Source organism: Pristiophorus japonicus, unplaced genomic scaffold (genome assembly GCF_044704955.1).
Source record: "Pristiophorus japonicus isolate sPriJap1 unplaced genomic scaffold, sPriJap1.hap1 HAP1_SCAFFOLD_257, whole genome shotgun sequence".
NCBI classification, from domain to species: Eukaryota; Metazoa; Chordata; class Chondrichthyes; family Pristiophoridae; genus Pristiophorus; species Pristiophorus japonicus.
Genome location: NW_027252307.1, coordinates 432750 through 460377, shown reverse-complemented (window position 1 = coordinate 460377; position 27628 = coordinate 432750). Strand labels below are relative to the sequence as shown.

General features: G+C 51.2%; 1 protein-coding gene across 1 annotated transcript in view; it reads left to right on the top strand.

Annotated features, from left to right (window-relative positions):
• Positions 1-27628, top strand: part of LOC139247100 (collagen alpha-1(V) chain-like) — a 137879-nt gene that overhangs the window by 50954 nt on the left and 59297 nt on the right. The window contains exons 17-24 of the mRNA XM_070871510.1: positions 7150-7257; positions 8564-8617; positions 8714-8767; positions 14299-14343; positions 14497-14550; positions 19751-19795; positions 21660-21713; positions 22979-23032. Of these exons, the coding sequence (XP_070727611.1) occupies positions 7150-7257; positions 8564-8617; positions 8714-8767; positions 14299-14343; positions 14497-14550; positions 19751-19795; positions 21660-21713; positions 22979-23032 (468 nt within the window). The remainder of the gene's footprint in view (positions 1-7149; positions 7258-8563; positions 8618-8713; positions 8768-14298; positions 14344-14496; positions 14551-19750; positions 19796-21659; positions 21714-22978; positions 23033-27628) is intronic.

Sequence of the window (27628 nt, the reverse complement as noted above, 5' to 3'; positions counted from 1 at the left end):
AAGACCTCCCTGCTCCTATACTCAAATCCCTTAGCTATGAAGGCCAACATACCACTTGCCTTCTTCACCGCCTGTTATACCTGCATGCCAGCCTTCAATGACTGATGAACCATGACACCCAGGTCTCGTTGCACCTCCCCTTTTTCTAGTCTGCCGCCATTCAGATAATATTCTGCCTTCATGTATTTGCCCACTCACCTAACCTGTCCAATTCACCCTATAGTCTCTTAGCGTCCTCCTCACAGCTCACACCGCCACCCAGTTTAGTGTCATCCGCAAACTTGGAGATATTACATTCAATTCCTTCATCTAAATCGTTAATGTATATTGTAAAGAGCTGGGGTCCCAGCGCTGAGCCCTGCGGCACTCCACTAGTCACTGCCTGCCATTCTGAAATGGACCTTTTTATCCCGACTCTCTGCTTCCTGTCTGCCAACCAGTTCTCTATCCACATCAGTACATTACCCCCAATACCATGCGCTTTGACTTTGCACACCGATCTCTTGTGCGGGACCTTGTCAAAAGCCTTTTGAAAGTCCAAATACACCACATCCACTGGTTCTCCCTTGTCCACTCTGCTAGTTACATCCTCAAAAAATTCCAGAAAATTCATGCTGACTTGGACCGATCCTGTTACTGCTTTCCAAATGCACTGCTATTTCATCCTTAATGATTGATTCCAACATTTCCCCACTACTGATGTCAGGCTAACCGGTTTATAATTACCCGTTTTCTCTCTCCCTCCTTTTTAAAAAAGTGGTGTTACATTAGCTACCCTCCAGTCCATGGGAACTGATCCAGAGTCGATAGACTGTTGGAAAATGATCACCATTGCATCCACTATTTCCAGGGCCACTTCCTTAAGTACTCTGGGATGCAGACTATCAGGCCCCGGGGATTTATCGGCCTTCAATCCCATCAATTTCCCGAACACAATTTCCCGCCGAATAAGGATATCCTTCAGTTCCTCCTTCTCACTAGACCCTCAGTCCCCTAGTACAATCGGAAGGTTATCTGTGTCTTCCTTCGTGAAGACAGAACCGAAGTATTTGTTCAATTGGTCTGCCATTTCTTTGTTTCCCATTATAAATTCACCTGAATCCGACTGCAAGGGACCTACATTTGTCTTCACTAATCTTTTTCTCTTCACATATTTATAGAAGCTTTTGCAGTCAGTTTTTATGTTCCCTGCAAGCTTCCTCTCGTACTCTATTTTCCCCCCTTAATTAAACCCTTTGTCCTCCTCTGTTGAATTCTAAATTTCTCCCAGTCCTCAGGTTTGTTGCTTTTTCTGACCAATTTATATGCCTCTTCCTTGGATTTAACACTATCCTTAATTTCCCTTGTTAGCCACGGTTGAGCCACCTTCCCCGTTTTATTTTTACTCCAGACAGGGATGTACAATTGCTGAAGTTCATCCATGTGATCTTTAAATGTTTGCCATTGCCTATCCACCGTCAACCCTTTAAGTGTCCATTGCCAGTCTATTCTAGCCAATTCACGCCTCATACCATCGAAATTACCTTTCCTTAAGTTCAGGACCCTAGTTTCCGAATTAACTGTGTCACTCTCCATCTTAATAAAGAATTCTATCATATTATGATCACTCTTCCCCAAGGGGTCTCGCACAACAAGATTGCTAATTAGTCCCTTCTCATTACACAACACCCAGTCTAGGATGGCCAGCTCTCTAGTTGGTTCCTCGACATATTGGTCGAGAAAACCATCCCTAATACACTCCAGGAAATCCTCCTCCACCGTATTGCTACCAGTTTGGTTAGCCCAATCAATATGTCGATTAAAGTCACCCATGATAACTGCTGTACCTTTATTGCACACATCCCTTATTTCTTGTTTGATGCTGTCCCCAACCTCACTACTACTGTTTGGTGGTCTGTACACAACTCCCACCAGCGCTTTCTGCCCTTTGGTATTCCGTAGCTCCACCCATACTGATTCCACATCATCCAGGCTAATGTCCCTCCTTACTATCGCATTAATTTCCTCTTTAACCAGCAACGCCACCCCACCTCCTTTTCCTCTCTGTCTATCCTTCCTAAATGTTGAATACCCCTGGATGTTGAGTTCCCAGCCTTGGTCACCCTGGAGCCATGTCTCCGTGATGGCAATTATATCATATCCGTTAACTGCTGTTTGCGCAGTTAATCCATCCACCTTATTCCGAATACTCCTCGCATTGAGGCACAGAACCTTCAGGCTTGTCTTTTTAACACACGTTGCCCCTTTAGAATTTTGCTGTAATGTGGCCCTTTTTGTATTTTGCCTTGGGTTTTTCTGCCCTCCACTTTTACTATTCTCCTTTCTATCTTTTGCTTCTGTCTCCATTTTATTTCCCTCTGTCTCCCTGCATTGGTTCCCATCCCCCTGCCATATTAGTTTAACTCCTCCCCAACAGCACGAGCAAACACTCCCCCTAGGACATTGGTTCCGGTCTTGCCCAGGTGCAGACCGTCCGGTTTGTACTGGTCCCACCTCTCCCAGAACCGGTTCCAATGCCCCAGGAATTTGAATCCCTCCCTTCTGCACCACTCCTCAAGCCACGTATTCATCCTGCGATTCCTACTCTGACTAGCACGTGGCACTGGTAGCAATCCTGAGATTATGACTTTTGAGGTCCTACTTTTTAATTTAGCTCCTAGCTCCCTAAATTCATCTCGTAGGACCTCATCCCATTTTTTACCTATATCGTTGGTACCAATGTGCACCACGACAACTGGCTGTTCTCCCTCCCTTTTCAGAATGTCCTGCACCCACTCCGAGACATCCTTGACCCTTGCACCAGGAAGGCAACATACCATCCTGGAGTCTCGGTTGCGGCCGCAGAAACGCCTATCTATTCCCCTTACAATCGAATCCCCTATCACTATTGCTCTCCCACTCTTTTTCCTGCCCTCCTGTGCAGCAGAGCTAGCCACGGTGCCATGAACTTGGCTGCTGCTGCCCTCCCCTGATGTGTCCTTTGGTTACCAACCCTCCTGCCACTGGGAACAGTCTCTCCCGATTCACTCTATCGAAACCCGTCATGATTTTAAACACCTCGATCAAATCTCCCCTTAACCTTCTCTGCTCCAAGAAGAACAACCCCAGATTCTCCAGTCTCTCCACGTGACTGAACTCCCTCATCCCTGGAACCACTCTGCTCACTCTCCCTCTGCACCCTCTCCAAGGCCCTGACATACTTCCTGAAGTACGGTGCCCAGAATTGGACACAATTCACCAGCTGAGACCTAACCAGTGATTTATACAGGTTCAGCAGGAGTCGGCCATTCGACCCCTCGAGCCTGCTCCGCCATTCAGTGAGATCATGGCTGATCTTCTCGCTCAACTCCACTTTCCTGCACTATCCCCATCTCCCTTGATTCCCTTAATATCCTAAAGCCTATTGATCTCGGCCTTGAATATACTCAAAGACTGAGCCTGCATAGCCCTCTGGGGCAGAGAATCCTAGAGGTTCATCACCCTCTGAGTGAAGAAATTCCTCCTCATCTAAGTCCTAAATGACTGACCCCTTATCCTGAGACTGTGACCCCTGGTTCTAGACTCCCCAGCCCGGGGGAAACATCCTCCCTGCATCTACCCTGTCAAGCCCTGTAAGTTTTAGACGTACACCCACACAGGTTCACATGCTGTGTGGTACACACTTGCCAGTGTATGTATACACTCACGCACGACAGTGGGGCACAGACTGGAGGAGAGGCTGGGCTCGGCCTAGGTCGGGCTATGTAACCCGGGCCTGACACTGCTGCTCAGCGCGGCCACGTGATGGGGAAAGTGGGTTAACAATGTCCCTCCTGACCCCGGCACCAAAACTTCGACTTCCAGAGCAGCTTTGAGAGGCTGTGCCCCAAAGGATATGGGGGAAGGGTTCAGTGTCGCCCCGCTGGGGGCAGTGACAGGCTGGAGACGCATCACTGGGCACTGGAATCCCCACCCTGCTCCTGCAGCTACCGGTCTCTCTCTCTCTCTGTCCCTCTCTGTCTCTCTGTCCCTCTCTCTGTGCATCTCTCTCTCTGTCTCTCTGTCCCTCTCTCTCTCTGTCTCTCTCTCTGTCTCTCTGTCCCTCTCTCTCTCTGTCTCTCTCTCTGTCTCTCTGTCTCTCTCTCTGTCTCTCTCTCTGTCCCTCTCTCTGTGCATCTCTCTGTCTCTCTGTCTCTCTGTCCCTCTCTCTGTCCCTCTCTCTCTCTGTCTCTCTGTCCCTTTCTCTCTCTGTCTCTCTCTGTCTCTCTGTCCCTCTCTCTCTCTGTCTCTCTGTCTCTCTCTCTGTGCATCTTTCTGTCTGTGTGTCCCTCTCTCTCTAACTCTCTCTTTTGCTCTCTCTGTGTCCCTCTCTCTCTCTCTGTCCCTCTCTCTCTCTGTGTCCCTGTGATCCTCTCTCTCTGTCTCTCTCTAACTCTCTCTTTCTCTGTCTCTCTCTCTCTCTCTGTCTCTCTCCCTCTGTCTCTCTCTCTCTCTAACTCTCTTTCTCTCTGTCTCTCCCTCTCTCTGTGTCTCTGTTATATTTCATGTATTATTGTAGACCATGATTTGATTTCCTTGCTATCTCTAACTGAAATGCAGGTCCCACCCCCAATTGTTTTGGTGAGTGATGGTTCCAGACTCCTGGAGTTGAGCATCTGTGGTTTCCAACCCCTGAGCCCATTGCTGTGTCAGCTTGGCAAACAGCCTGTACCAAGCTCCCTCGTGTTGTGAGCCGCTCCATAGGTGTCAGAGCTGTTTAATGTCAGAGTCTCCCCATCTCACAGTGTCTGCTCTCGGTCCGCCCAAACTGTCTCCGCAAGATATTACTGAAACACAACACATTGTAAATCCAGACTAGTCCACAATGGATCTTTATTCACAGAGCAATTGCTTTTCTGTCAAGATTCAATCACCAACAGGAAAATCCAATCCAAAATATTTCACAATTTCAGCTGTTTGGAAAGGGATGCAGGTAATTAATATTCTGGAATGTGAGACCAGAGCACAGGAGTGATAGGGAGGAGGCCGAGAATCGGGTAAAACCCACAGCACATTCACCAAGGACAGACTGACCGGCAAAGCCAAACGTCTATGACCAAACCTGCTCACAGTGCTCCATCCTGCTCACTGTAACACACACCAACCCTTCACTCCGAGACTGTGACAGCGAGCATTACAGACCCGCTCCCGGTCTCCCTCACTCCCGGTCTCTGTCTCTGTCCCTCACTCCCGGTCTCCCTCACTCCCAGTCTCTGTCTCAGTCCCTCACTCCCGGTCTCCCTCACTCCCGGTCTCTGTCTCAGTCCCTCACTCCCGGTCTCCCTCACTCCCAGTCTCTGTCTCAGTCCCTCACTCCCGGTCTCCCTCACTCCCGGACTCTGTCTCTGTCCCTCACTCCAGGTCTCCCTCACTCCCAGTCTCTGTCTCTGTCCCTCACTCCCGGTCTCCCTCACTCCCAGTCTCTGTCTCAGTCCCTCACTCCCGGTCTCCCTCACTCCCGGTCTCTGTCTCAGTCCCTCACTCCCGGTCTCCCTCACTCCCAGTCTCTGTCTCAGTCCCTCACTCCCGGTCTCCCTCACTCCCGGTCTCTGTCTCTGTCCCTCACTCCAGGTCTCCCTCACTCCCAGTCTCTGTCTCTGCCCCTCACTCCCAGTCTCTGGTCTCTGCCCCTCACTCCAGGTCTCCCTCACTCCCAGTCTCTGTCTCTGTCCCTCACTCCCAGTCTCTGTCTCTGTCCCTCACTTCCGGTCTCCCTCACTCCCAGTCTCTGTCTCTGCCCCTCACTCCCAGTCTCTGTCTCTGCTCCTCACTCCCGGTCTCCCTTACTCCCGGTCTCTGTCTCTATCCCTCACTCCCAGTCTCCCTCACTCCCAGTCTCTGTCTCTATCCCTCACTCTCGGTCTTGTCTCTGTCCCTCACTCCCAGTCTCCCTCACTCCCAGTCTCTGTCTCTGTCCCTCACTCCCAGTCTCCCTCACTCCCAGTCTCTGTCTCTATCCCTCACTCCCAGTCTCTGTCTCCGCCCCTCACTCCCAGTCTCTGTCTCTGTCCCTCACTCCCAGTCTCCCTCACTCCTGGTGTCCCTCACTCCCCCCGGCCTCCCTCACTCCCCCCGGCCTCCCTCACTCCCCCCGGCCTCCCTCACTCCCCCCGGTCTCCCTCACTCCCCCCGGTCTCCCTCACTCCCCCCGGTCGTCCTCACTCTCCCCCCGGTCTCCCTCACTCCCCCCGGTCTCCCTCACTCCCCCCGGTCTCCCTCACTCCCCCCGGTCGCCCTCACTCTCCCCCCGGTCTCCCTCACTCCCCCCGGTCGTCCTCACTCTCCCCCCGGTCTCCCTCACTCCCCCCGGTCTCCCTCACTCCCCCCGGTCTCCCTCACTCCCCCCGGTCGCCCTCACTCTCCCCCCGGTCTCCCTCACTCCCCCCCCCCCCGGTCTCCCTCACTCCCCCCCCCCCCCCCGGTCTCCCTCACTCCCCCCCCCCCCGGTCTCCCTCACTCCCCCCCCCCCCCCCCCCGGTCTCCCTCACTCCCTCCGGTCTCCCTCACTCCCCCCGGTCTCCCTCACCCCCCCCGGTCTCCCTCACTCCCCCCCCGGTCTCCCTCACTCCCCCCGGTCTCCCTCACCCCCCCCCGGTCTCCCTCACTCCCCCCGGTCTCCCTCACTCCCCCCGGTCTCCCTCACTCCCCCCGGTCTCCCTCACTCCCCCTGGTCTCCCTCACTCCCCCCCGGTCTCCCTCACTCCCCCCGGTCTCCCTCACTCCCCCCCCGGTCTCTCTCACTCCCCCCGGTCTCCCTCACCCCCCCCCCCCCGGTCTCCCTCACTCCCCCCGGTCTCCCTCACTCCCCCCGGTCTCCCTCACTCCCCCTGGTCTCCCTCACTCCCCCCCGGTCTCCCTCACTCCCCCCGGTCTCCCTCACTCCCCCCCCGGTCTCCCTCACTCCCCCCAGTCTCCCTCACTCCCCCTGGTCTCCCTCACTCCCCCTGGTCTCCCTCACTCCCCCCCCCGGTCTCCCTCACTCCCCCCCGGTCTCCCTCACTCCCCCCCGGTCTCCCTCACCCCCCCCCGGTCTCCCTCACTCCCCCCCCGGTCTCCCTCACTCCCGGTGTAATGAAACCTTTCTGTGACAATCCATTCACTTGCCGAACTTGTGCTTTTGTTTGTTGGCAGGGTGAGCTTGGTCCGGCAGGTCCCCGGGGAGAGGATGGCCCGGAAGGTCCGAAGGGTCGCGTTGGGCCTTCAGGAGATCCTGGCCCACCAGGCCCAGCTGGTGAAAAGGTATCTGAGCATGAACCGGCCCCAGAGTTCCAGGGCTTGCACCCAAGTGCTCCAATCAATGACAGTCACTGAGAGGAAAGTCCAAGTACTGTCGGAAACACTGTACCTCCCTCTCAGCGACCTGTGTAAACCTTCGCATGTGACCTTTGGCACTTGTCCCAGTCCTGTGTGAAGCAAAGTAATAACCCAATTCTATCGGGAACCATTTCCTGCATGTAACATTCTGAATAAGGTCTTTGAAGGAGAGAGTGAAAAAAATATGGTCAGAGACAATTAGATGTGTTTCTGGAGAGAGAAGGGTTGAGGGTGACAAGGTGAGAAGGTGGGATTGAGGGACGTGGGGATGGGGAGGTTAAGGGATATGGGGAGAGGTGGGGATGTGAGGGAGGTGGGGTTGAGGGAGGTGGGGTTGAGGGATGTGGGGGAGGTGGGGTTGGGGGAGGTGGGGTTGAGGGAGGTGAGGGAGGTGGGGATGTGAGGGAGGTGGGGTTGAGGGAGGTGGGGTTGGGGGAGGTGGGGTTGGGGGATGTGGGGAAGGTGGGGTTGGGGGATGTGGGGCAGGTGGGGTTGGGGGATGTGGGGAAGGTGGGGTTGGGGGATGTGGGGAAGGTGGGGTTGGGGGATGTGGGGAAGGTGGGGTTGGGGGATGTGGGGAAGGTGGGGTTGGGGGATGTGGGGCAGGTGGGGTTGGGGGATGTGGGGAAGGTGGGGTTGGGGGATGTGGGGAAGGTGGGGTTGGGGGATGTGGGGAAGGTGGGGTTGGGGGATGTGGGGAAGGTGGGGTTGGGGGATGTGGGGAAGGTGGGGTTGGGGGATGTGGGGAAGGTGGGGTTGGGGGAGGTGGGGAAGGTGGGGTTGGGGGATGTGGGGCAGGTGGGGTTGGGGGATGTGAGGGAGGCGAGGTTGGGGGAGGTGGTGAAGGTGGGGTTGGGGGATGTGAGGGAGGCGGGGTTGGGGGATGTGAGGGAGGCGAGGTTGGGGGATGTGAGGGAGGTGGGGTTGGGTCTAATGGACATTTCCTGATGCTGTAACCCTTTATGTGACCGTATGATAAGTCGTTCACTTCGCAGAATAATATCGAGACCTGGGTGAAGCCGGTGAGTGGAGGATCCTAGCCCTGCAAAGGGGGCTCGATGACCCCCATGGTTGACTCCCCAATCCGCAGTGCCATTGATGGCGGGTCCGTGTTGGGAGCCAGCCCATGGGTCTGGGTGTGTCCCATCTCTCCCGCCTCCTGTCAGAGGGATTGAGGGGGAAAGGCCCAGGTTCCACGACACCACTTAACCTGTTTCTTCTGTTGCCCTAGGGAAAGCTGGGAGTTCCAGGCTTGCCGGGATACCCAGGACGACAAGGCCCAAAGGTAAGTGAGCCTCCTGCGGTTGAGCAGCTGACCCTACCTGTAGCTGCCATAGCCTCTTGCTTCCCCTTAATGATTTTTCTCTCTTGGTCTTTCCAGGGATCAATTGGATTCCCAGGATTCCCCGGAGCGAATGGCGAGAAAGGTGTCAGGGTAGGTCTCAGCTTCATGACCGGCAGACGTTACGTGGGAAATATTCCGAGCTCGGCCGTCCAGAAAAGGTTCAGTTTGTGGGATCTGAGTGGAGCGCATCAGTTTGTAATAAACACGGAGGCTTTGTGTGAAAAGGCTTCTTCACATTGTTCCACAGCTCAATGAGGAACCACCCTGCCCACCGTGGTACTGAGGCCCACAGTGTCGGTACAGACTGGGTTAGAGAGACCCAGGCCCACAGTGTAGGGTACAGACTGGGTTAGAGAGACCCAGGCCCACAGTGTAGGTACAGACTGGGTTAGAGAGACCCAGGCCCACAGTGTAGGTACAGACTGGGTTAGAGAGACCCAGGCCCACAGTGTAGGGTACAGACTGGGTTAGAGAGACCCAGGCCCACAGTGTAGGTACAGACTGGGTTAGAGAGACCCAGGCCCACAGTGTAGGTACAGACTGGGTTAGAGAGACCCAGGCCCACAGTGTAGGTACAGACTGGGTTAGAGAGACCCAGGCCCACAGTGTAGGTACAGACTGGGTTAGAGAGACCCTGCCCCACAGTGTAGGTACAGACTGGGTTAGAGAGACCCTGCCCCACAGTGTATGTACAGACTGGGTTAGAGAGACCCAGGCCCACAGTGTAGGTACAGACTGGGTTAGAGAGACCCAGGCCCACAGTGTAGGGTACAAACTGGGTTAGAGAGACCCTGCCCCACAGTGTAGGTACAGACCAATAATGAGGGAATTGTTACCCCGTTGGGAGTTGATCATATTGCACCGGATGGATTTGTAGACAAGTTAGAAATGCGGGAAGAGCAGGGCCATCATACCTCATGGGTGACCTTAATGATTCAAAGATAGATAGGGCGGGGATGGGGGCTGTTGGAGAGTAAGGTAAGGTACAGAGAAGGAGATGGCTTGATGCTGTATGTTAAGGATTGGTTTCTAGATCAATCTGAGGGAATCTCTCAGGTCGGGCATCGAATGGCGAGATACTGGCCCACAGAAAATAAAGCCCCCAAAACCTTCCTTGACCCCCTTGAGGCCTGCTGGTTAGGCCTCTCACAGCCTGGGCACTGGGATTGATACACTCTGCGAGCTCCGACAACCGGAGCAGAATCCGATTCGCTGGGTTAAACGGCCCTCCCGTCTGTTTCTGGCTCACTCAATTACAGGCCTTGGTGTCCGTGGGACCCTGGAGCAGCTCATGCCTCGGCCTCCCCCTCACCCCGACTACCTCCCCCCAAAAAAACGTGACCCATCTCGACCAGCGAGAGCCTGAGAGCCAGGAGCAACCGCCAGCAGTGTTTCAGGATGTTGATCATTCCAGAAGTGTTGCAGTGAGCCAGGCTGATTATCCGACTGGCTTAATGCGGGAGATGTTGGCCGGCTGCAGGAAGCAGAGTCTGGAACTCAGTCAGGGTCAGTACTGCTTCCTCAGCCAGTGCAGCGTTCCATTTGGGCTTTTTCCGGAAGGTGGGTGCAAGGCCAGATAACTATTGACCCCGGTCCAATGGAAGCTTGTTTCTGGCGTCAGGTTACAATATCCATCAGGGACATTCATACCATCTCCGATCATCGGACCCCGCACTGCAGGTCCTGCAACAGGAAATTCAATCCTATTTTAATTATTTCAATGTAACTCCCTTACAAAAGGCGCCTTTGCGGCAGGGGTTGGGGCAATCCGCAATTTTATCCAGAGCAGATTCCCAGCAAGTCAATCCTCTGCTGCCATCTCCAGCCTCTTTGTCCAGCGGGAAATGTTACTCCAGTAACGTGGAGGGAAGACCTTGCTCCTCCAGTAAAGGGACCCTCGCCCCGACCCCCAAACTCCTCCAACTTTGGCAAGGTCATCGGGAGGGCAGGGAACAGAAGGGTGAAAGTCTCTCATTGCGTCCCCGGACTCCAAGGCGAGAGTGTCTCAGCTCAGCGGAGCCTGTCAGTCAGTTCCCTCTCCGGACTGTCGCCCCTCCCAGATCCCCCCTGCCGTGTTTCGGGCTGTCGAGTTTGCGTTTTATAAATAAGACAGACGCCAGGATCCCAGTGTTGGCAGCTGGTGTTTCACAACGCTGGTTCCAGGTCCGACTGCTCACTGATTCATGGGGCATTGAGCCATTTAAAATCAACAAGCAGCAGTTATGTAAAGCTCTGGTCAGATCGCTCCTGGAGTAACTGTGTTCCAATCTGGGCACGGCACCTCAGGAAAGATAGGCAAGCTTTGGAGCGCAGCGTCACCAGGGGTGATGTCAGGGAGCACTTCTTCACACAAAGGGCAGTGGGAATCGGGAACTCTGTCCCCCAAAACACTGTCGAGACCGGGGGGTCAGTTGAAAGTTCCAAAGTTGAGCTGGATGGATGTTTGTTGGTCAAAGAATATGAAGCAAAGGCAGGTAGATGGAGTTACAACAAGTTGCATTTCGATATATTTATTTGTCTCATAATACGCCTGTGAAGCACCTTGGGATATTTCACTATGTTAAAGGCGCTATATATATACACGTTGTTGTTGTTATATAGCGCCTTAAACCTAGAAAAACATCCCAGGGTGCTTCACAGGGTGTAAATCAGCCACAATCTGACCCCGAGCCACATACGGAGATATTAGCGCAGGTGACCAAAAGCTGGGTCGAAGAGGTAGGTTTTAAGGAGCGTCTTAAAGGAGGAGAGAGAGGCGGAGAGGTTTCGGGAAGGAGTTCCAGAGCTTGGGGCCCAGGCAACAGAAGGCACGGCCACCGATGGTGGAGCGATGGAACTACAGATCAGCCGAGATTTAATTGAATAGTGGAATAGCCTCCTCCGGTTCCTCCTTCTCCTTTAAGAGGCGGAGGGAGGTTGAACAGATGGGTAATGATTGACAGGGCCTGTGTCCGTCCACTCTTCTCAAGATTACAGTATGCAAAACGTGTCCATCACACAACATCTGTCTCTAGCCCAGCGTAGTTAAAATACAGAGATCCCCGCTGGGAACAGCTGTTTGATTTCTTTAACTGCATCTGGTTTGCTATCCGGCCAAAACTGAGCACAGAGAGCCAGGAAACAAACATAAATCTTCAGTGCTGGGAATACTGGTAGGGGGCCAAGGAGCTGGAGCCCTGCAGGGGACAGACTTTATGATAAGTCCTTACTATACAGGACAAATGCACACCAGGCCCATGCTTGAGAGAAGGTCACTCTGTGACCAGCAACCTTTATTCCAGCACTGAAGTGATGAAGGTGGGTGGAGCTTCCCCTTTTATACCTGAAAGTCCAGGTTAGGAGAGTCTCCCACAAGTTCACCACCTAGTGGTCAGTGTTCTCACGGTGTACAACTTAGGTCAGTTTATACATGGGTTACAATGACACTTTACTGCTTTGAATTCTGTGCATTTTCTACTTTAATGTTCCAACAGCAGCACAGAATTCACAGGCCAGGACACGGGACTTGGGAAGTCCGGAACAGGGAGGGGGAGTTGGGCAAGACATGGAGCACTGTTGTGTTCGATCATCGCACACACACACCCACCTCATCCACTCAGTGCCAGCCAGTGTTGCAACGCGACCAAAGTCCAGGACACCTCTGAGTTGGATCTTTCACCTGAGTCCATGTCCATAAGATCATAAGAAATAGGAGCAGGAATCGACCATACGGCCCCTCGAGCCTGCTCCGCCATTTAATAAGATCATGTCTGATCCGATCATGGACTCAGCTCCACTTCCCTGCCCGCTCCCCATAATCCCTTCGCGCTCAAGAAACTGTCTATTTCTGTCTTACATTTATTCAATGACCCAGCCTCCACAGCTCTCCGAGGCAGCAAATTCCACAGATTTACAACTCTCTCAGAGAAGAAATTCCTCCTCATCTCAGTTTTAAATGGGCGGCCCCTTATTCTAAAACCATGCCCCCTAGTTCTAGTCTCCCCCATCAGTAGAAACATCCTCTCTGCATCCACCCTGTCAAGCCCCCTCATAATCTTATACGTTTCAATAAGATCACCTCTCATTCTTCTGAATTCCAGTGAGTAGAGGCCCAACCTACTCAACCTTTCCTCATAAGTCAACCCCCTCAACTCCAGAATCAACTGAGTGAACCTTCTCTGAACTGCCTCCAAAGCAAGTATATCCTTTCGTAAATATGGAAACCAAAACTGTACGCAGTACTCCAGGTGTGGCCTCACCAATACCCTGTATAACTGTAGCAAGACTTCCCTGCTTTTATACTCTATCCCCTTTGCAATAAAGGCCAAAATACCATTGGCCTTCCTGATCACTTGCTGTACCTGCATACTATCCTTTTGTGTTTCATGCACAAATACCTCCAGGTCCTGCTGTACTGCGGCACTTTGTAATCTTTCTCCATTTAAATAATAACTTGCTCTTTGATTTTTTTCTGCTGAAGTGCTTGACCTCACACTTTCCAACATTATACTCCATTTGCCAAATTTTTTCCCACTCACTTAGCCTGTCTATGTCCTTTTGCAGATTTTTTGTGTTCTCCTCACACATTGCTTTTCCTCCCATCTTTGTATCATCAGCAAACTTGTCTACATTACGCTCAGTCCCTTCTTCCAAGTGGTTAATATAGATTGTAACAGAGGTGCTCCACAAAGCGGTCACCCAGTCTACAATCACAGGGACACATCCAACCCCTGCTCCTCATACAATCAGAGAATCTCACAGCCATTGAGCCCATCGAGCCTGTGCGGGCTGTGTGACAGAGCGATCCAATCAGTCCCACCCCCCGCTCTTTCCCCACAGCCTGCCAAATTTTTCCTTTTTAAATATTTATCCAATTCCCGGTTTGAAAGTTACTATTGAATCTGCTCCCACCGCCCTGTCAGGCAGCGCGTTCCCGATCACAACAACTCGCTGTGTAAACACATTCTCCTCACCTCCCCCCCCTGGTTCCTTTACCAATTATCGTCAATCTATGTCCTCTGGTTAACAACCCTCCTGCCACGGGAAACAATTTCTCCCAATTTACTCGATCAAAGCCCTTGATAATTTTGAACACCTTTGCTAAATCGTCCCTTAATGTTCTTGCTCTAAGGAGAATGACCCCAGCTTCTCTAGTCCTTGCCCACTGGGTCCTGACTGACCTTTGCCCTCCGAGGCCTGAATGGAAATAGGTTAAAATCACCTCTCCCCCTGCCCACCAGTTGTGGCCTCTGGGTAAATGCAGCCTCTGTGCGCTTATCAATGGAGAACCCAGTTGAGGATGCTTCATTGCGATTGATTAAAGACATGAAATAAAATTTGGCGTCTAATGAATGGTTCTGCCGGTCTGGCCTGATTGGTCGATATTTTTCTCAAATTCATCCTCAAGATGTGGGCATGCATTTACTGCCAGTCCACACTCGCCGTGACGCAACTCGCTGGGTCACTTCAGAGTCAGAGTCAGAAACATTGGTGTGAGACTGGAGTCACGTGTAGCCAGAGGGCAGACTATCTGCGAGTGAAGACTGTTGGAGGGAGGGGGATCCTTCACCGTGTGTGGGTGCAGACTCTGCCCTCCCCCCACTCACCATTCGCTAACCTACCTTTTCAATCCTTGTCTCTAGGGTACTCCAGGAAAATCAGGACCGAGAGGACAGAGAGGCCCGACGGTATGAAGCTATTTACTCAACGTTATCATTACCTATACTCGTGTATCGCTGCTAATTGTCAATGCTTTAATGGTTTAATTTCTCATAATGAACCTCGGCAATCCAAGTGTGTGTTTATTGTGCTTCTAACCTGTTTTATTTTTATCGTCAAAGGGTCCGCGTGGTGAACGTGGTCCGAGAGGATTGACAGGGAAAGCTGGTCCGAAGGTAACTCGACTTTCATATCAATAATGTAACCTCGCGGGGCAGGACTTGGGGGCAGACATTGGGGGCAGTAAGCTTCGGGGCCTGGGCCTGAAGTCCCACCCCCAACATGCGATTGGGCGGAGCGCTATCTCAGGTGCTCCGCCTCATTGGAGAAGCGCTCCCGGAGCATCAGCGCGGTGGTAAAGAGGTCAGCGCTACGAGGAGGCTCCGCGTAACACTAACGTGCAACAACGCCCCTGGTCTTCAGTTAAAGGGCAGGGCCACCACGCACACAGCCGGCCATCACTGGTCACAATCGTCCGGACCAGCGGCCCGATACCCAACAGGGAGCGCGGGGCCGCACGATGGCAGCACGGTGGAGGAGAGAGCCGCCCTTGTCAGGCCGACAAAATTAAATGGCGGCCCATGGCGCACACGGCTCCCCTTTAAGGGGCGCCCCGGGCGGATGTCCGCGCCAGCCCCGCAGCTCACGGGGCAATTTCCCCCGCGGGCCGCAAAGGGGTCAGCGCGCACAGCGGTGACATCATCGACTGCTGCTTGCCGGCCCGGGGCGCTAACCGTGGGGGCGGCACTGCCGGCAAACCCCCCCCCCCCAAATCACTGCCGTAATTTCATCCCAGGCACCGCCATCTATCCATCGCCAGGCGAAGGGGCAAACCGGAAACCGGGCACAACATACGGGCAATTCACCCCCCCCCCTCCACCCCCTCCACCCCCTCCACCCCCCCGAGTGTCAGGGACTGGAGCCATTGAGGGATCAAACAAATCGGAACCCGCAAACCCCTCCTCCCTACACCTCCCCCTCCTCCCGACACCTCCCCCTCCTCCCGACACCTCCCCCTCACCCCCTCCTCCCGACACCTCCCCCTCACCCCCTCCTCCCGACACCTCCCCCTCACCCCCTCCTCCCGACACCTCCCCCTCCTCCCTACACCACCCCCTCACCCCCTCCTCCCAACACCTCCCCCTCACCCCCTCCTCCCGACACCTCCCCCTCACCCCCTCACCCCCTCCTCCCTACACCTCCCCCTCACCCCCTCCTCCCTACACCTCCCCCTCACCCCCTCACCCCCTCCTCCCTACACCTCCCCCTCCTCCCGACACCTCCCCCTCACCCCCTCCTCCCGACACCTCCCCCTCACCCCCTCACCCCCTCCTCCCTACACCTCCCCCTCACCCCCTCCTCCCTACACCTCCCCCTCACCCCCTCACCCCCTCCTCCCTACACCTCCCCCTCCTCCCGACACCTCCCCCTCACCCCCTCCTCCCGACACCTCCCCCTCACCCCCTCCTCCCGACACCTCCCCCTCACCCCCTCCTCCCGACACCTCCCCCTCACCCCCTCCTCCCGACACCTCCCCCTCCTCCCGACACCACCCCCTCACCCCCTCCTCCCGACACCTCCCCCTCACCCCCTCCTCCCGACACCTCCACCTCACCCCCTCCTCCCGACACCTCCCCCTCACCCCCTCCTCCCGACACCTCCCCCTCACCCCCTCCTCCCGACACCTCCCCCTCACCCCCTCCTCCCGACACCTCCCCCTCACCCCCTCCTCCCGACACCTCCCCCTCACATCCTCCTCCCGACACCTCCCCCTCACCCCCTCCTCCCGACACCACCCCCTCACCCCCTCCTCCCGACACCTCCCCCTCCTCCCGACACCACCCCCTCACCCCCTCCTCCCGACACCTCCCCCTCACCCCCTCCTCCCGACACCTCCACCTCACCCCCTCCTCCCGACACCTCCACCTCACCCCCTCCTCCCTACACCTCCCCCTCACCCCCCTCCTCCCGACACCTCCCCCTCACCCCCTCCTCCCTACACCTCCCCCTCACCCCCCTCCTCCCTACACCTCCCCCTCACCCCTTCACCCCCTCCTCCCTACACCTCCACCTCACCCCCTCCTCCCGACACCTCCACCTCACCCCCTCCTCCCGACACCTCCCCCTCACCCCCTCCTCCCGACACCACCCCCTCACCCCCTCCTCCCGACACCTCCACCTCACCCCCTCCTCCCGACACCTCCCCCTCCTCCCTACACCTCCCCCTCACCCCCTCCTCCCGACACCACCCCCTCACCCCCTCCTCCCGACACCTCCCCCTCACCCCCTCCTCCCGACACCTCCCCCTCACCCCCTCCTCCCGACACCTCCCCCTCACCCCCTCCTCCCGACATCTCTCCCTCACCCCCTCCTCCCGACACCTCCCCCTCCTCCCGACACCTCCCCCTCCTCCCGACACCTCCCCCCTCATCCCGACACCTCCCCCCTCATCCCCTCCTGCCGTTAACTCCCCCCTCACCCCATCCTCCCATCACCTCCGCCCTCACCCCCTCCTCCCAACACCTCCCCCACCTCTCTCCCTAAATCTCCATCTCGCCCTCAATTCCCCTCTCACTCATTTTGCTCCCAAAATATCACTCTGCCCTACCCATAATCTTCCCCCTCATCCCCTCCCTCCTCTTATTGAGGGGATCTCATAGAAACATATAAAATTCTGATGGGTTTAGACAGGTTAGATGCAGGAAGAATGTTCCCAATGTTGGGGAAGTCCAGAACCAGGGGTCACAGTCTAAGGATAAGGGGTAAGCCATTTAGGACCGAGATGAGGAGAAACTTCTTCACCCAGAGAATTGTGAACCTGTGGAATTCTCTACCACAGAAAGTTGTTGAGGCCAATTCACTAAATATTTTCAAAAAGGAGTTAGATGTAGTCCTTACTACTAGGGGGATCAAGGGGTATGGCGAGAAAGCAGGAATGGGGTACTGAAGTTGCATGTTCAGCCATGAACTCATTGAATAGCGGTGCAGGCTCGAAGGGCCGAATGGCCTACTCCTGCACCTATTTTCTATGTTTCTATGTTTCTATCACAGAATCATAGAAATTTACATCACGGAACAAGGCCATTCGGCCCATCGTGTCCATGCCGGGCCAACAAGAGCTATCCAGCCTAATCCCACTTTCCAGTTCTTGGTCCATAGTCCTACAGGTTACGACACTGCAGGACATCTAAGCTCTTTTTAAATGTGGTGAGGGTTTCTATCTCTACCTCCCTTTCGGATAGTGAGTTCCAGACCCCCACCACCCTCTGGGTGAAGAAATTTCCCCTCAAAACCCCTCTAAACACCCCCCTCCCCGCCAATGACTTTAAATCTATGCCCCCTGGTTGTTGAATCCTCTACTAAGGGAAATAGATTCTTCCTAGCCACTCTATCCAGGCCCCTCATAATTTTATACACCTCAATAAGGTCTCCCCTCAGCCTCCTTTGTTCCAAAGAAAACAACAAAAGCCTATCCAATCTTTCCTCATCGCTAAAATTCTCCAGTCCCGGCAACATCCTGATAAATCTCCTGTGTCCCCTCTCCAGTGCAACATCCTGATAAATCTCCTCTGTACCCTCTCTAGTGCAACATCCTGATAAAATCTCCTGTGTCCCCTCTCCAGTGCAACATCCTGATAAATCTCCTGTGTCCCCTCTCCAGTGCAACATCCTGGTAAATCTCCTGTGTCCCCTCTCCAGTGCAACATCCTGGTAAATCTCCTGTGTCCCCTCTCCAGTGCAACATCCTGGTAAATCTCCTGTGTCCCCTCTCCAGTGCAACATCCTGGTAAATCTCCTGTGTCCCCTCTCCAGTGCAACATCCTGGTAAATCTCCTGTGTCCCCTCTCTAGTGCAACATCCTGGTAAATCTCCTCTGTACCCTCTCCAGTGCAACATCCTGGTAAATCTCCTCTGTACCCTCTCCAGTGCAACATCCTGGTAAATCTCCTCTGTACCCTCTCCAGTGCAACATCCTAGTAAATCTCCTGTGTCCCCTCTCTAGTGCAACATCCTGATCAATCTCCTGTGTCCCCTCTCTAGTGCAACATCCTGGTAAATCTCCTCTGTACCCTCTCTAGTGCAACATCCTGGTAAATCTCCTCTGTACCCTCTCTAGTGCAACATCCTGGTAAATCTCCTCTGTACCCTCTCCAGTGCAACATCCTGGTAAATCTCCTCTGTACCCTCTCCAGTGCAACATCCTGGTAAATCTCCTCTGTACCCTCTCCAGTGCAACATCCTGGTAAATCTCCTCTGTACCCTCTCCAGTGCAACATCCTGATAAATCTCCTCTGTACCCTCTCTCGTGCAACATCCTGATAAATCTCCTGTGTCCCCTCTCTAGTGCAACATCCTGATAAATCTCCTGTGTCCCCTCTCCAGTGCAACATCCTGGTAAATCTCCTGTGTCCCCTCTCCAGTAAAACATCCTGGTAAATCTCCTGTGTCCCCTCTCCAGTGCAACATCCTGGTAAATCTCCTGTGTCCCCTCTCCAGTGCAACATCCTGGTAAATCTCCTGTGTCCCCTCTCCAGTGCAACATCCTGGTAAATCTCCTGTGTCCCCTCTCTAGTGCAACATCCTGGTAAATCTCCTCTGTACCCTCTCCAGTGCAACATCCTGGTAAATCTCCTCTGTACCCTCTCCAGTGCAACATCCTGGTAAATCTCCTCTGTACCCTCTCCAGTGCAACATCCTGGTAAATCTCCTCTGTACCCTCTCCAGTGCAACATCCTGATCAATCTCCTGTGTCCCCTCTCTAGTGCAACATCCTGGTAAATCTCCTCTGTACCCTCTCCAGTGCAACATCCTGGTAAATCTCCTCTGTACCCTCTCCAGTGCAACATCCTGATAAATCTCCTCTGTACCCTCTCCAGTGCAACATCCTGGTAAATCTCCTCTGTACCCTCTCTAGTGCAACATCCTGGTAAATCTCCTCTGTACCCTCTCTAGTGCAACATCCTGATAAATCTCCTGTGTCCCCTCTCCAGTGCAATCACGTCCTTCCTGTAATATGACGTGATTCACTGCCATGTATGGGGGGGCTTTGATCCCTGGACCCCTCCCATTAATGATTGGGTTGAAACTGTGTCGAATACAAATGAAATGTGTCCCTTTCCACCTCGAGAAGGAGGAAACTATCCACCCAGCTCGTCAGGGCAGAGGTTGAAAGGTGTCTGCCCCCCTGCCCCAATATAGACATGTCGAAAATGGGGTTTGGGGGTGAATATCTGGTATGGAGGCCGCAAGAAACCTGTTGAAATTGTAATGGAATGAAGATATTTACAGAAATATCCTTTATGCTGTTATTGTAAATATAATTTCATAATCCTTTCATTTTCTGGAGCTAATATTTCTGACCATCTCTAATTACAGGGTAGCTCAGGCAATGATGGTCCTCCTGGTCCGACTGGTGAGAGGGTAAGGAGATACAATCACCAAGATCCTTTCTCTTGTCTTGTCTCTGTGCTGAGTTTTGATGTAGAGCAAAGCTTGTCTCCAGTCTCGGACTCTCTGCTCCTCCGAGGTAAGCAGTGAAGAGTGAAGGTATCAGGAGCTGAGAGCAGTGAGTGTTTTGTGTCCCTAACATTGACCTTATTATGTTGTCTTGAGACTGGGTGTGGGGACAGAACTCAATCTGTCCTGTCCCACTGCTTTTCCCTCCACAAAGAGTCTTCACGGTAAACGCCGACTGCCAGAGTTGGATACAAATAGTTTTTCGTTGCCACATGTTTACAGCATGTATATTATTGGATCCACCTCGGCGTCATCTGTCAACTCAGATCAGGGCATTTGAGGAATAATTAGTTTTCAAGAATCCAAAAACAAAAGTGCTGGCATTGATTATTTTGAATGGGCTGCAAAGACCAACAACAGGTTCCAAATTGGAAAGAAAACTTCTCATTTCAAAAACAAGGCACAATACAGGTCAAGAAACTCATCTTTGATCGAGCCAATCCATATGGAGATCTACTCTGAACTATCCAATCAATATGCGTATCAATTCTGTGATAAGCCAAGCCATGTGGAAATCAGGTCTGAGATTATCCAATGAGGATCAGTTTTTTCTGTGATAAACTTTGATTGGCCTGGCGTAGGCTTCTCTGTGTGTTTCTGCATTTGTTGAAGACTGTTTCACTCGGTCTATTGTCCATGTTTACGTTGTCACGTTTAGCACTCACTGACTACATCATCATAGGCGGTCCCTCGAACGAGGACGAGTTCACAGGTGTTTCGATGAAGGACCTGATGTTCCAGATCCTGAACTCCAATTGAAGGGTGGAAGATGCCTGTGGGTGGATTTTTTTAACGTGGGGTGACCGTTGCACACCAGCCACCACACGGGCTTGACAGAGCGAGGTCTTTATCCAGTACAAGGGTTAACCAGGACGACTGGAGACCTGCTCTGCTGCACGGACCCAGTGTGCACACATATCGCACAGTGTGGGCTGGTCCATGCTGCCCCCGGGCCCTCAGCTCTTCTGGGCCCCGTACCCTCATCTGTCGCACCTCTGCCACGATCTCTCGTCGCTCCTCTGTCACAAACCAGTGCAGCAAAACTGAAGCACTTTAAGAGGATGTGGACATCAAAATTAGGAAAGCTTAACTGTTAAAAAATGTACTATATTCTGGATACTATACTATATACCGACCACAGCTGAGAGGGTGGGTACATGCCATGCGGCCAATGTATCCCCGACCTCCGCATGGCACCTACCCATGGCAGCGAGGCACCGATAGTAAGCTCGACATCGCAGAACATCAGAATTATACCGCAGCACTTGGTACTCCCTCGTCAGCTGACCTTTTCTCAGCTGATGATGGTCGTCCAACTCCTCCCTGGGTGGCATCAGCATGGGCATCTCAGTAACACAGCCAGTGACATACAAGTTGTAGCAACTCACAGCTCAAGTCCGTGGTTAGTAACCAACGATGTTTCTGTGCCTATTCAGGTGAGACATCCAACCAAGGTCCCATCTGCCTTCTCAGATTGACATAAAGGATCCCATGCACTATTTTGAAGAAGACATGGGAGTTCTCCTTGGGGCAAATATTAATCTCTTAACCAACATCACGAAAAACAGATTATCTGGTCATTTCTCCCATTGGCTGTTTATGGGAGCTTGCAGTGTGCAAAATGGCTGCTGCTTTTCCTACATTATAACTCTTGAAAAAAAGTACTTCATTGGCTGCAAAGGGCTTTGCGACGTCCTGATGTTGTAGAGGCGCTATATAAATGCAAGGCTTTACTTTTCTCTTCAACCTGCTCGTGTTTACATTCTAGGGACCACCTGGACCACAGGGCCCAATGGGATTCGCTGGACCCAAAGGCCCCCCTGTAAGTAGTCCCAGGCACTTGCCTCATTTCTTACTACATTGTAAATTGATCTGGATTTGCTCAGACGAAAGAAAAGGCTGGTTGAGATTTTATTTTACACTTTTAATGATTGATGTTTGGGAAAATGTGGTTGATCAGAGGCCCTGATAGTTGTTTCTTTACATATTATCAAATAACTTCAACCATTCAATAAGTTCAATTGGGAATATATCCTGGAAAAGGAACCATTTGTCGGGCTATAGAGAAGTAACAGGGAAGTGGGACTAATTGGGAAGCTCTTTCAAAGAGCCGGCACAGGCACAATGGGCCAAATGACCTCCCTCTGCACTGTAACATCCTATGATTAGGCTGTTTTTCTAGGTTAACAGAGTAACAAATGCAGCACGGGGTTAGATCCAGAGTAAAGCTCCCTCTACACTGTCCCATCAAACACTCCCAGGGCAGGTACAGGGGGTTAGATACAGAGTAAAGCTCCCTCTACACTGTCCCATCAAACACTCCCAGGGCAGGTACAGCATGGGGTTAGATACAGAGTAAAGCTCCCTCTACACTGTCCCATCAAACACTCCCAGGGCAGGTACAGCATGGGGTTAGATACAAAGTAAAGCTCCCTCTACACTGTCCCATCAAACACTCCCAGGGCAGGTACAGCACGGGTTAGATACAAAGTAAAGCTCCCTCTACACTGTCCCATCAAACACTCCCAGGGCAGGTACAGGGGGTTAGATACAGAGTAAAGCTCCCTCTACACTGTCCCATCAAACACTCCCGGGGCAGGTACAGGGGGTTAGATACAGAGTAAAGCTCCCTCTACACTGTACCATTAAACACTCCCAGGGCAGGTACAGCACGGGCTTAGATACAGAGTAAAGCTCCCTCTACACTGTCCCATCAAACACTCCCAGGGCAGGTACAGCACGGGGTTAGATACAGAGTAAAGCTCCCTGTAAACAGACCAATTTCATGACTCAGCTCCAGTACTGGAGGAGTAGCTCTTCATGCACCAGACTGGTGTTTTTCATCATCCCTCACCAGTGGCCTCTGGGAGCAAGAAAGTGCTGATGTCTGAGATTTCTCAGTAAATCCTTAGAACCAGCAGACAGAGTGGGCTTTCATCTCATCAATCAGGGCTAGATTCAAGCCCTGGTGTCGGAGGCGAATATCCCTGCCAGTTCCATATCGTAATAATCTTTTCACAGTGATTAAATGTTCAATCAAATATTATCAACTGGTAAATTATGTCTTTCTCTCCAATCACTTTCTAGGGCCCAGCCGGAAAGGACGGATTACCTGGACACCCTGGGCAACGAGGTGAAACTGTAAGTTTCAATCTTCTCTGAGATGTCTTGTAATGTTTGACTGCCTTCCCTACCTCTGAGGAGGCTGCCTCCAAGGTAGCTGCTCTCTCCTGTAGGAAAAAAGGGTTGTGCGATTGGAATGTACGATCAGAAGCACGGCGACATGTCCAGAGATCAGCCTGAGCCCCTGGCAGATGGAGTCTGCTACCTCCAGGTTACTGGTGGAACAACCTGTCTCTCTGACAGTAGATGTTGCAGGAAATGCACTTGTCTGTGTACAGAAACCGTGTGCATCTGAACTGGCAGTGCAGTCCATTTATACAGGAGATGTCGGGCAAATGAACAGCCAACAGACCCATGTCAGATAATCTCTCTCGGCTTCACTGCTCTCCACTATCACCCAGTTTACCATGCTCAGATATATGAGTGGATCCAGAGGTAATGTCCTTCAGGGAAGAAAACCTATCACCCTTAACCGTTCTTCACCACAAGTGATTCCAGTCTGCCACTATGTGGCTGGGAACAGGAAGAGGCCATTCATCCCCTCAAGCCTGCTCCGCCATTCAGTTAGAGCATGGCTGATCTGTATCTTAACTCCATCTACCCACCTTGGTTTCCGTAACCCTTAATACTCTTACCTCCAAATAATCTACCAATCGCAGTTTTGAAAGCTATAATTGACCACCAGAATCAACATCATTTTGGGGGAGACACATTCCCACTTTGTGTGAAGAAGTGCTTCCTGACATCACCCCTGAGCGGCCGGGCTCTAATTGTAAGGTTCTGCCCCTTGTTCTGGACTCCCCCCACCCCAGGAAATAGTTTCTCTCTCTACCCGATCAACTCCTTTACTCTTGGTGCCCTCTGAAGTGGCTGAGCAAACTGTTTACTTGTACTTCCAAGAAGCAGGGCTACCACTCTGAATAACTAGGGCTGGGCGATAGATGACAGCATTTACACCGTTGCCTTCACCCCAAGAAGGAATAAAGCTCACAGCACCAGACATGACTGAAGGTTTCCGAGATCTGCTGTGCGCAGATGTTGGGTGAGAAGACAGGTATGACTGGAATGGGCCTCATGATAACTCCCTAACGGCTCCTGATTGCAGCCTATGCCAGTACCCCAGTCATACCTGTACCCCTGGTCCCAATGCCAGCCACAGCCCCAGCACAGAGACAGCAGATTGAGCAGAGAAGGGGATAAAATAGAACCAAAGGATACTGTCCAACAAAGGTTATTCAAAATCCTGAGTCGTGTTGAGTTGCCTTGGGTTGCGTTGAGTTGTGTTGAATTTATTTTGTGTTGGATTGATTTGAGTTGTGTTGGTTTGAGTTGTGTTGTGTTGGGTTTAGTTGTGTCGCGTTGAGTTCAGCTTAGTTGGTTTGAGTTGAATTGGATTGAGTTGCGTTGCGTTGAATTGAGTTGTGTTGTGTTTCATTGCATGGTGTTGCGTTGAGTTGTGTTGTGCTAAGTTGAGTTCTGTTGATTTGTTGAGTTGTGTTTACATGAGTTGCGTTGTGCTGAGTTGAGTGAGTTGAATTGTGTCGAATTGTGTTGTGTCGAATTGTGTTGTGTTGAGTTGTGTAAAGTTGAGTTGAGTTGCGTTAAATTTAGGTTTGTTGAGTTGACTTATGTTGAATTGACTTGTCTTGAGTTGCGTTAGTTGTGTTGTGTTATCTTGAGTTCTGTTATGTTGAGTTGTGATGAATTGAGTTGTGTTCAGTTGAGTTGAGATGTGTTTGGTTGAATCGACATTTGTTGAGCGGTGTTGTGTAGTGGTGAGTTGTTTTGTGATATGTTGAGTTGAGTTGCATCGGGTTGGGTTGAGATCCAATGCGTTGAGTTGCCTTTCGTTGAGTTGAGTTGTGTTGGTTTGAATTGAGTTGAGTTGTGTTGACTTGTGCTGGGGGTGTGTTGAGTTGTGTCAGGTTAAATTTAATTGTGTTGTGTTCAGTTTTGTTTAGTTGACGCACGTTGAGTTGACTTGTGTTGAGTTGTATTTAGTTGTGTTGTGTTGTGTTGAGTTGTGTTGTGTTGTACTGGGTTGACTTGAGTTGAGTTGTGTTCTGTTGACTTGACTTGACTTGACTTGACTTGACTTGTGTTGAGTTTATTTTGAAATAGTTTGAGTGTGTTGAGTTGTGTCGAGTTGATTTCAGGTGTCTCGAATTGTTTGTGTCCAGTTGTGTCCAGTTGTGTTGAGTCGATTTTAACCGATTTTATTCGATTTCAGTTGATTGTGTCGAGTTGTGTCGAATTGAATTGTGTTGAGTTTTGTTGATTTGACTTGTGTTGATTTGAGTGAGTTGTGTTTATTGAATTGTGTCGAATTGTGCTGCATTGTATTCAGTTGGCTTGTCTTGAGTTGTGTTAGTTATGTTGTGTTATGTTGAATTCTGTTATGTTGAGTTGTGTTCAGTTGAGTTGAAATGTGTTTGGTTGAATTAACATTTGTTGAGTTGTGTTGTGTTGTGTTGTGTTGTGTTGTGTTGTGGTGAGTTGTTTTGTATTATGTTGTGTTGAGTTGAGTTGCACCAGGTTGAGTTATGGTGAGTTGTGCTGAGGATGTGTTGAGTTGTGTTGGGTTAAATTTAGTTGTGTTGTGTTCAGTTTTGTTTAGTTGACTCATGTTGAGTTGACTAGTGTTGAGCTGACTTGTATTGAATTGTATTGGGTTGTATTTAGTTGTGTTGTGTTGAGTTGGATTATGTGAGTTGAGTTCTGTTGGTTTGAGTTGTGTTGAATGTATTTTGAGTTGGTTTGAGTTGCATTGTGTTGAGTTTTGTTGAGTTGTGTAGTATTCGGTCGAGTTCTTTTGAGTTTATTTTCTGTTATTTTCACTTGAGTGGTATGGCGTTGTGGTGTGTTGAGTTGACTTTTCTTGAGTTGAGTTAGTTGTGTTGTGTTCTACAGTGTCGGGGTGTGTTGTGTTGAATTGAGTTGTGTTGAGTTGTGTTGTGTTGTGCTGAATTGAGTTGCGCTCAATTGAGTTGAGATGTGTTTGGTTGAATTGACATTTGTTGACCGGTGTTGTGTTAAGGTGAGTTTTTTGTGTTATGTTGTGTTGGGTTGAGTTGAGATGCGTTGAATTGCCTTTCATTGAATTGAGTTGAGTTGTGCTGAGGGTGTGTTGAGTTGTGTCGGGTTAAATTTAGTTGTGTTGTGTTCAATTTTGTTTCGTTGACTCATGATGAGTTGACTTGTGTTGAGCTGACTTGTGTTGAGTTGTATTTAGTTGTGTTGTGTTGACTTGTGTTGTGTTGCATTGGGTGAGTTGAGTTCTGTTGGTTTGAGTTGTGTTGAGTGTATTTTGAGTTGGTTTGAGCAGCATTGAGTTGAGTTGTGTTTTGTGTTGAGTTGTGTTGTGTTCAGTTGAGTCGTGTTGTGTTGTATTGGGTTGACTTGAGTTGAGTTGTGTTCTGTTGTCTTCAGTTGAATTTAGTTGAGTTGACTTGAGTTGAGTTGTGTTGAGTTGTATTGGGTTGAGTTGTTTTGAGTTTATTTTGTGTTGTTTTCACTTGAGTGGTGTGGCATTGTGGTGTGTTGAGTTGAGTTGAATTTTCTTGAGTTGAGTTAGTTGTGTTGTATCTTACAGTGTTGGGTATGTTGTGTTGCGTTGTGTTGCGTTGTAGTGAGGTGTGTTGTGTTGTGTTGTAGTGAGTTGTGTTGTGTTGTAGTGAGGTGTGTTGTGTTGTGTTGTAGTGAGTTGTGTTGTGTTGTGTTGTGTTGTAGTGAGGTGTGTTGTGTTGTGTTGTAGTGAGTTGTGTTGTGTTGTAGTGAGGTGTGTTGTGTTGTGTTGTGTTGTAGTGAGGTGTGTTGTGTTGTAGTGAGGTGTGTTGTGTTGTGTTGTAGTGAGGTGTGTTGTGTTGTGTTGTAGTGAGTTGTGTTGTGTTGTGTTGTAGTGAGGTGTGTTGTGTTGTGTTGTGTTGTAGTGAGGTGTGTTGTGTTGTGTTGTGTTGCAGTGAGGTGTGTTGTGTTGTGTTGTGGTGAGTTGTGTTTTGTTGTGGTGAGTTGTGTTTTGTTGTGGTGAGTTGACTTGTGTTGTGGTGAGTTGAGTTGTGTTGTGGTGAGTTGAATTGAGGTGAGTTGATTTGTGTTTGGTTGAGTTGAGTTAAGTTGTGTTGGGTTGTGTTGAGTTGAGTTAAGTGGAGTTCTTCCTTTATATTACGATGATATATGTTGTTTGCTGTTTCCTTTCCTTATATGATGCTGCATTTTGTACTCCAGACATCTTTGTTCTCTCACTTCCTTCCCTCATCTGTCCCCTTTTTGTGAGGCAGAATAAATAAGGACCCCAGCCAATCCAAGTATATTTGTCGAATGTCTCTCTCAAATCTTTCATTGGTACATCCTGGAGGGCCAAACAGCTTTGGCTATTGATCAAATCTTTCCTTCCATCTGCCTAATCATTGCTTTCATTGAAATGTTTCTAATTCCATCCTTAAGGGCTGGAATTTTGCCTCTGGAATGCAGTCCCCCTTTGCAAAATATTATACTGAAGCAAATTTATAGGTGAACTGGAAACTAGGAAACTGTATCCAGGGATGAATGGAACCTGTACTGAGGAAGTAATCGAACCCATTCCCAGCCATCAATGAGACCCATTCCCATCCATCA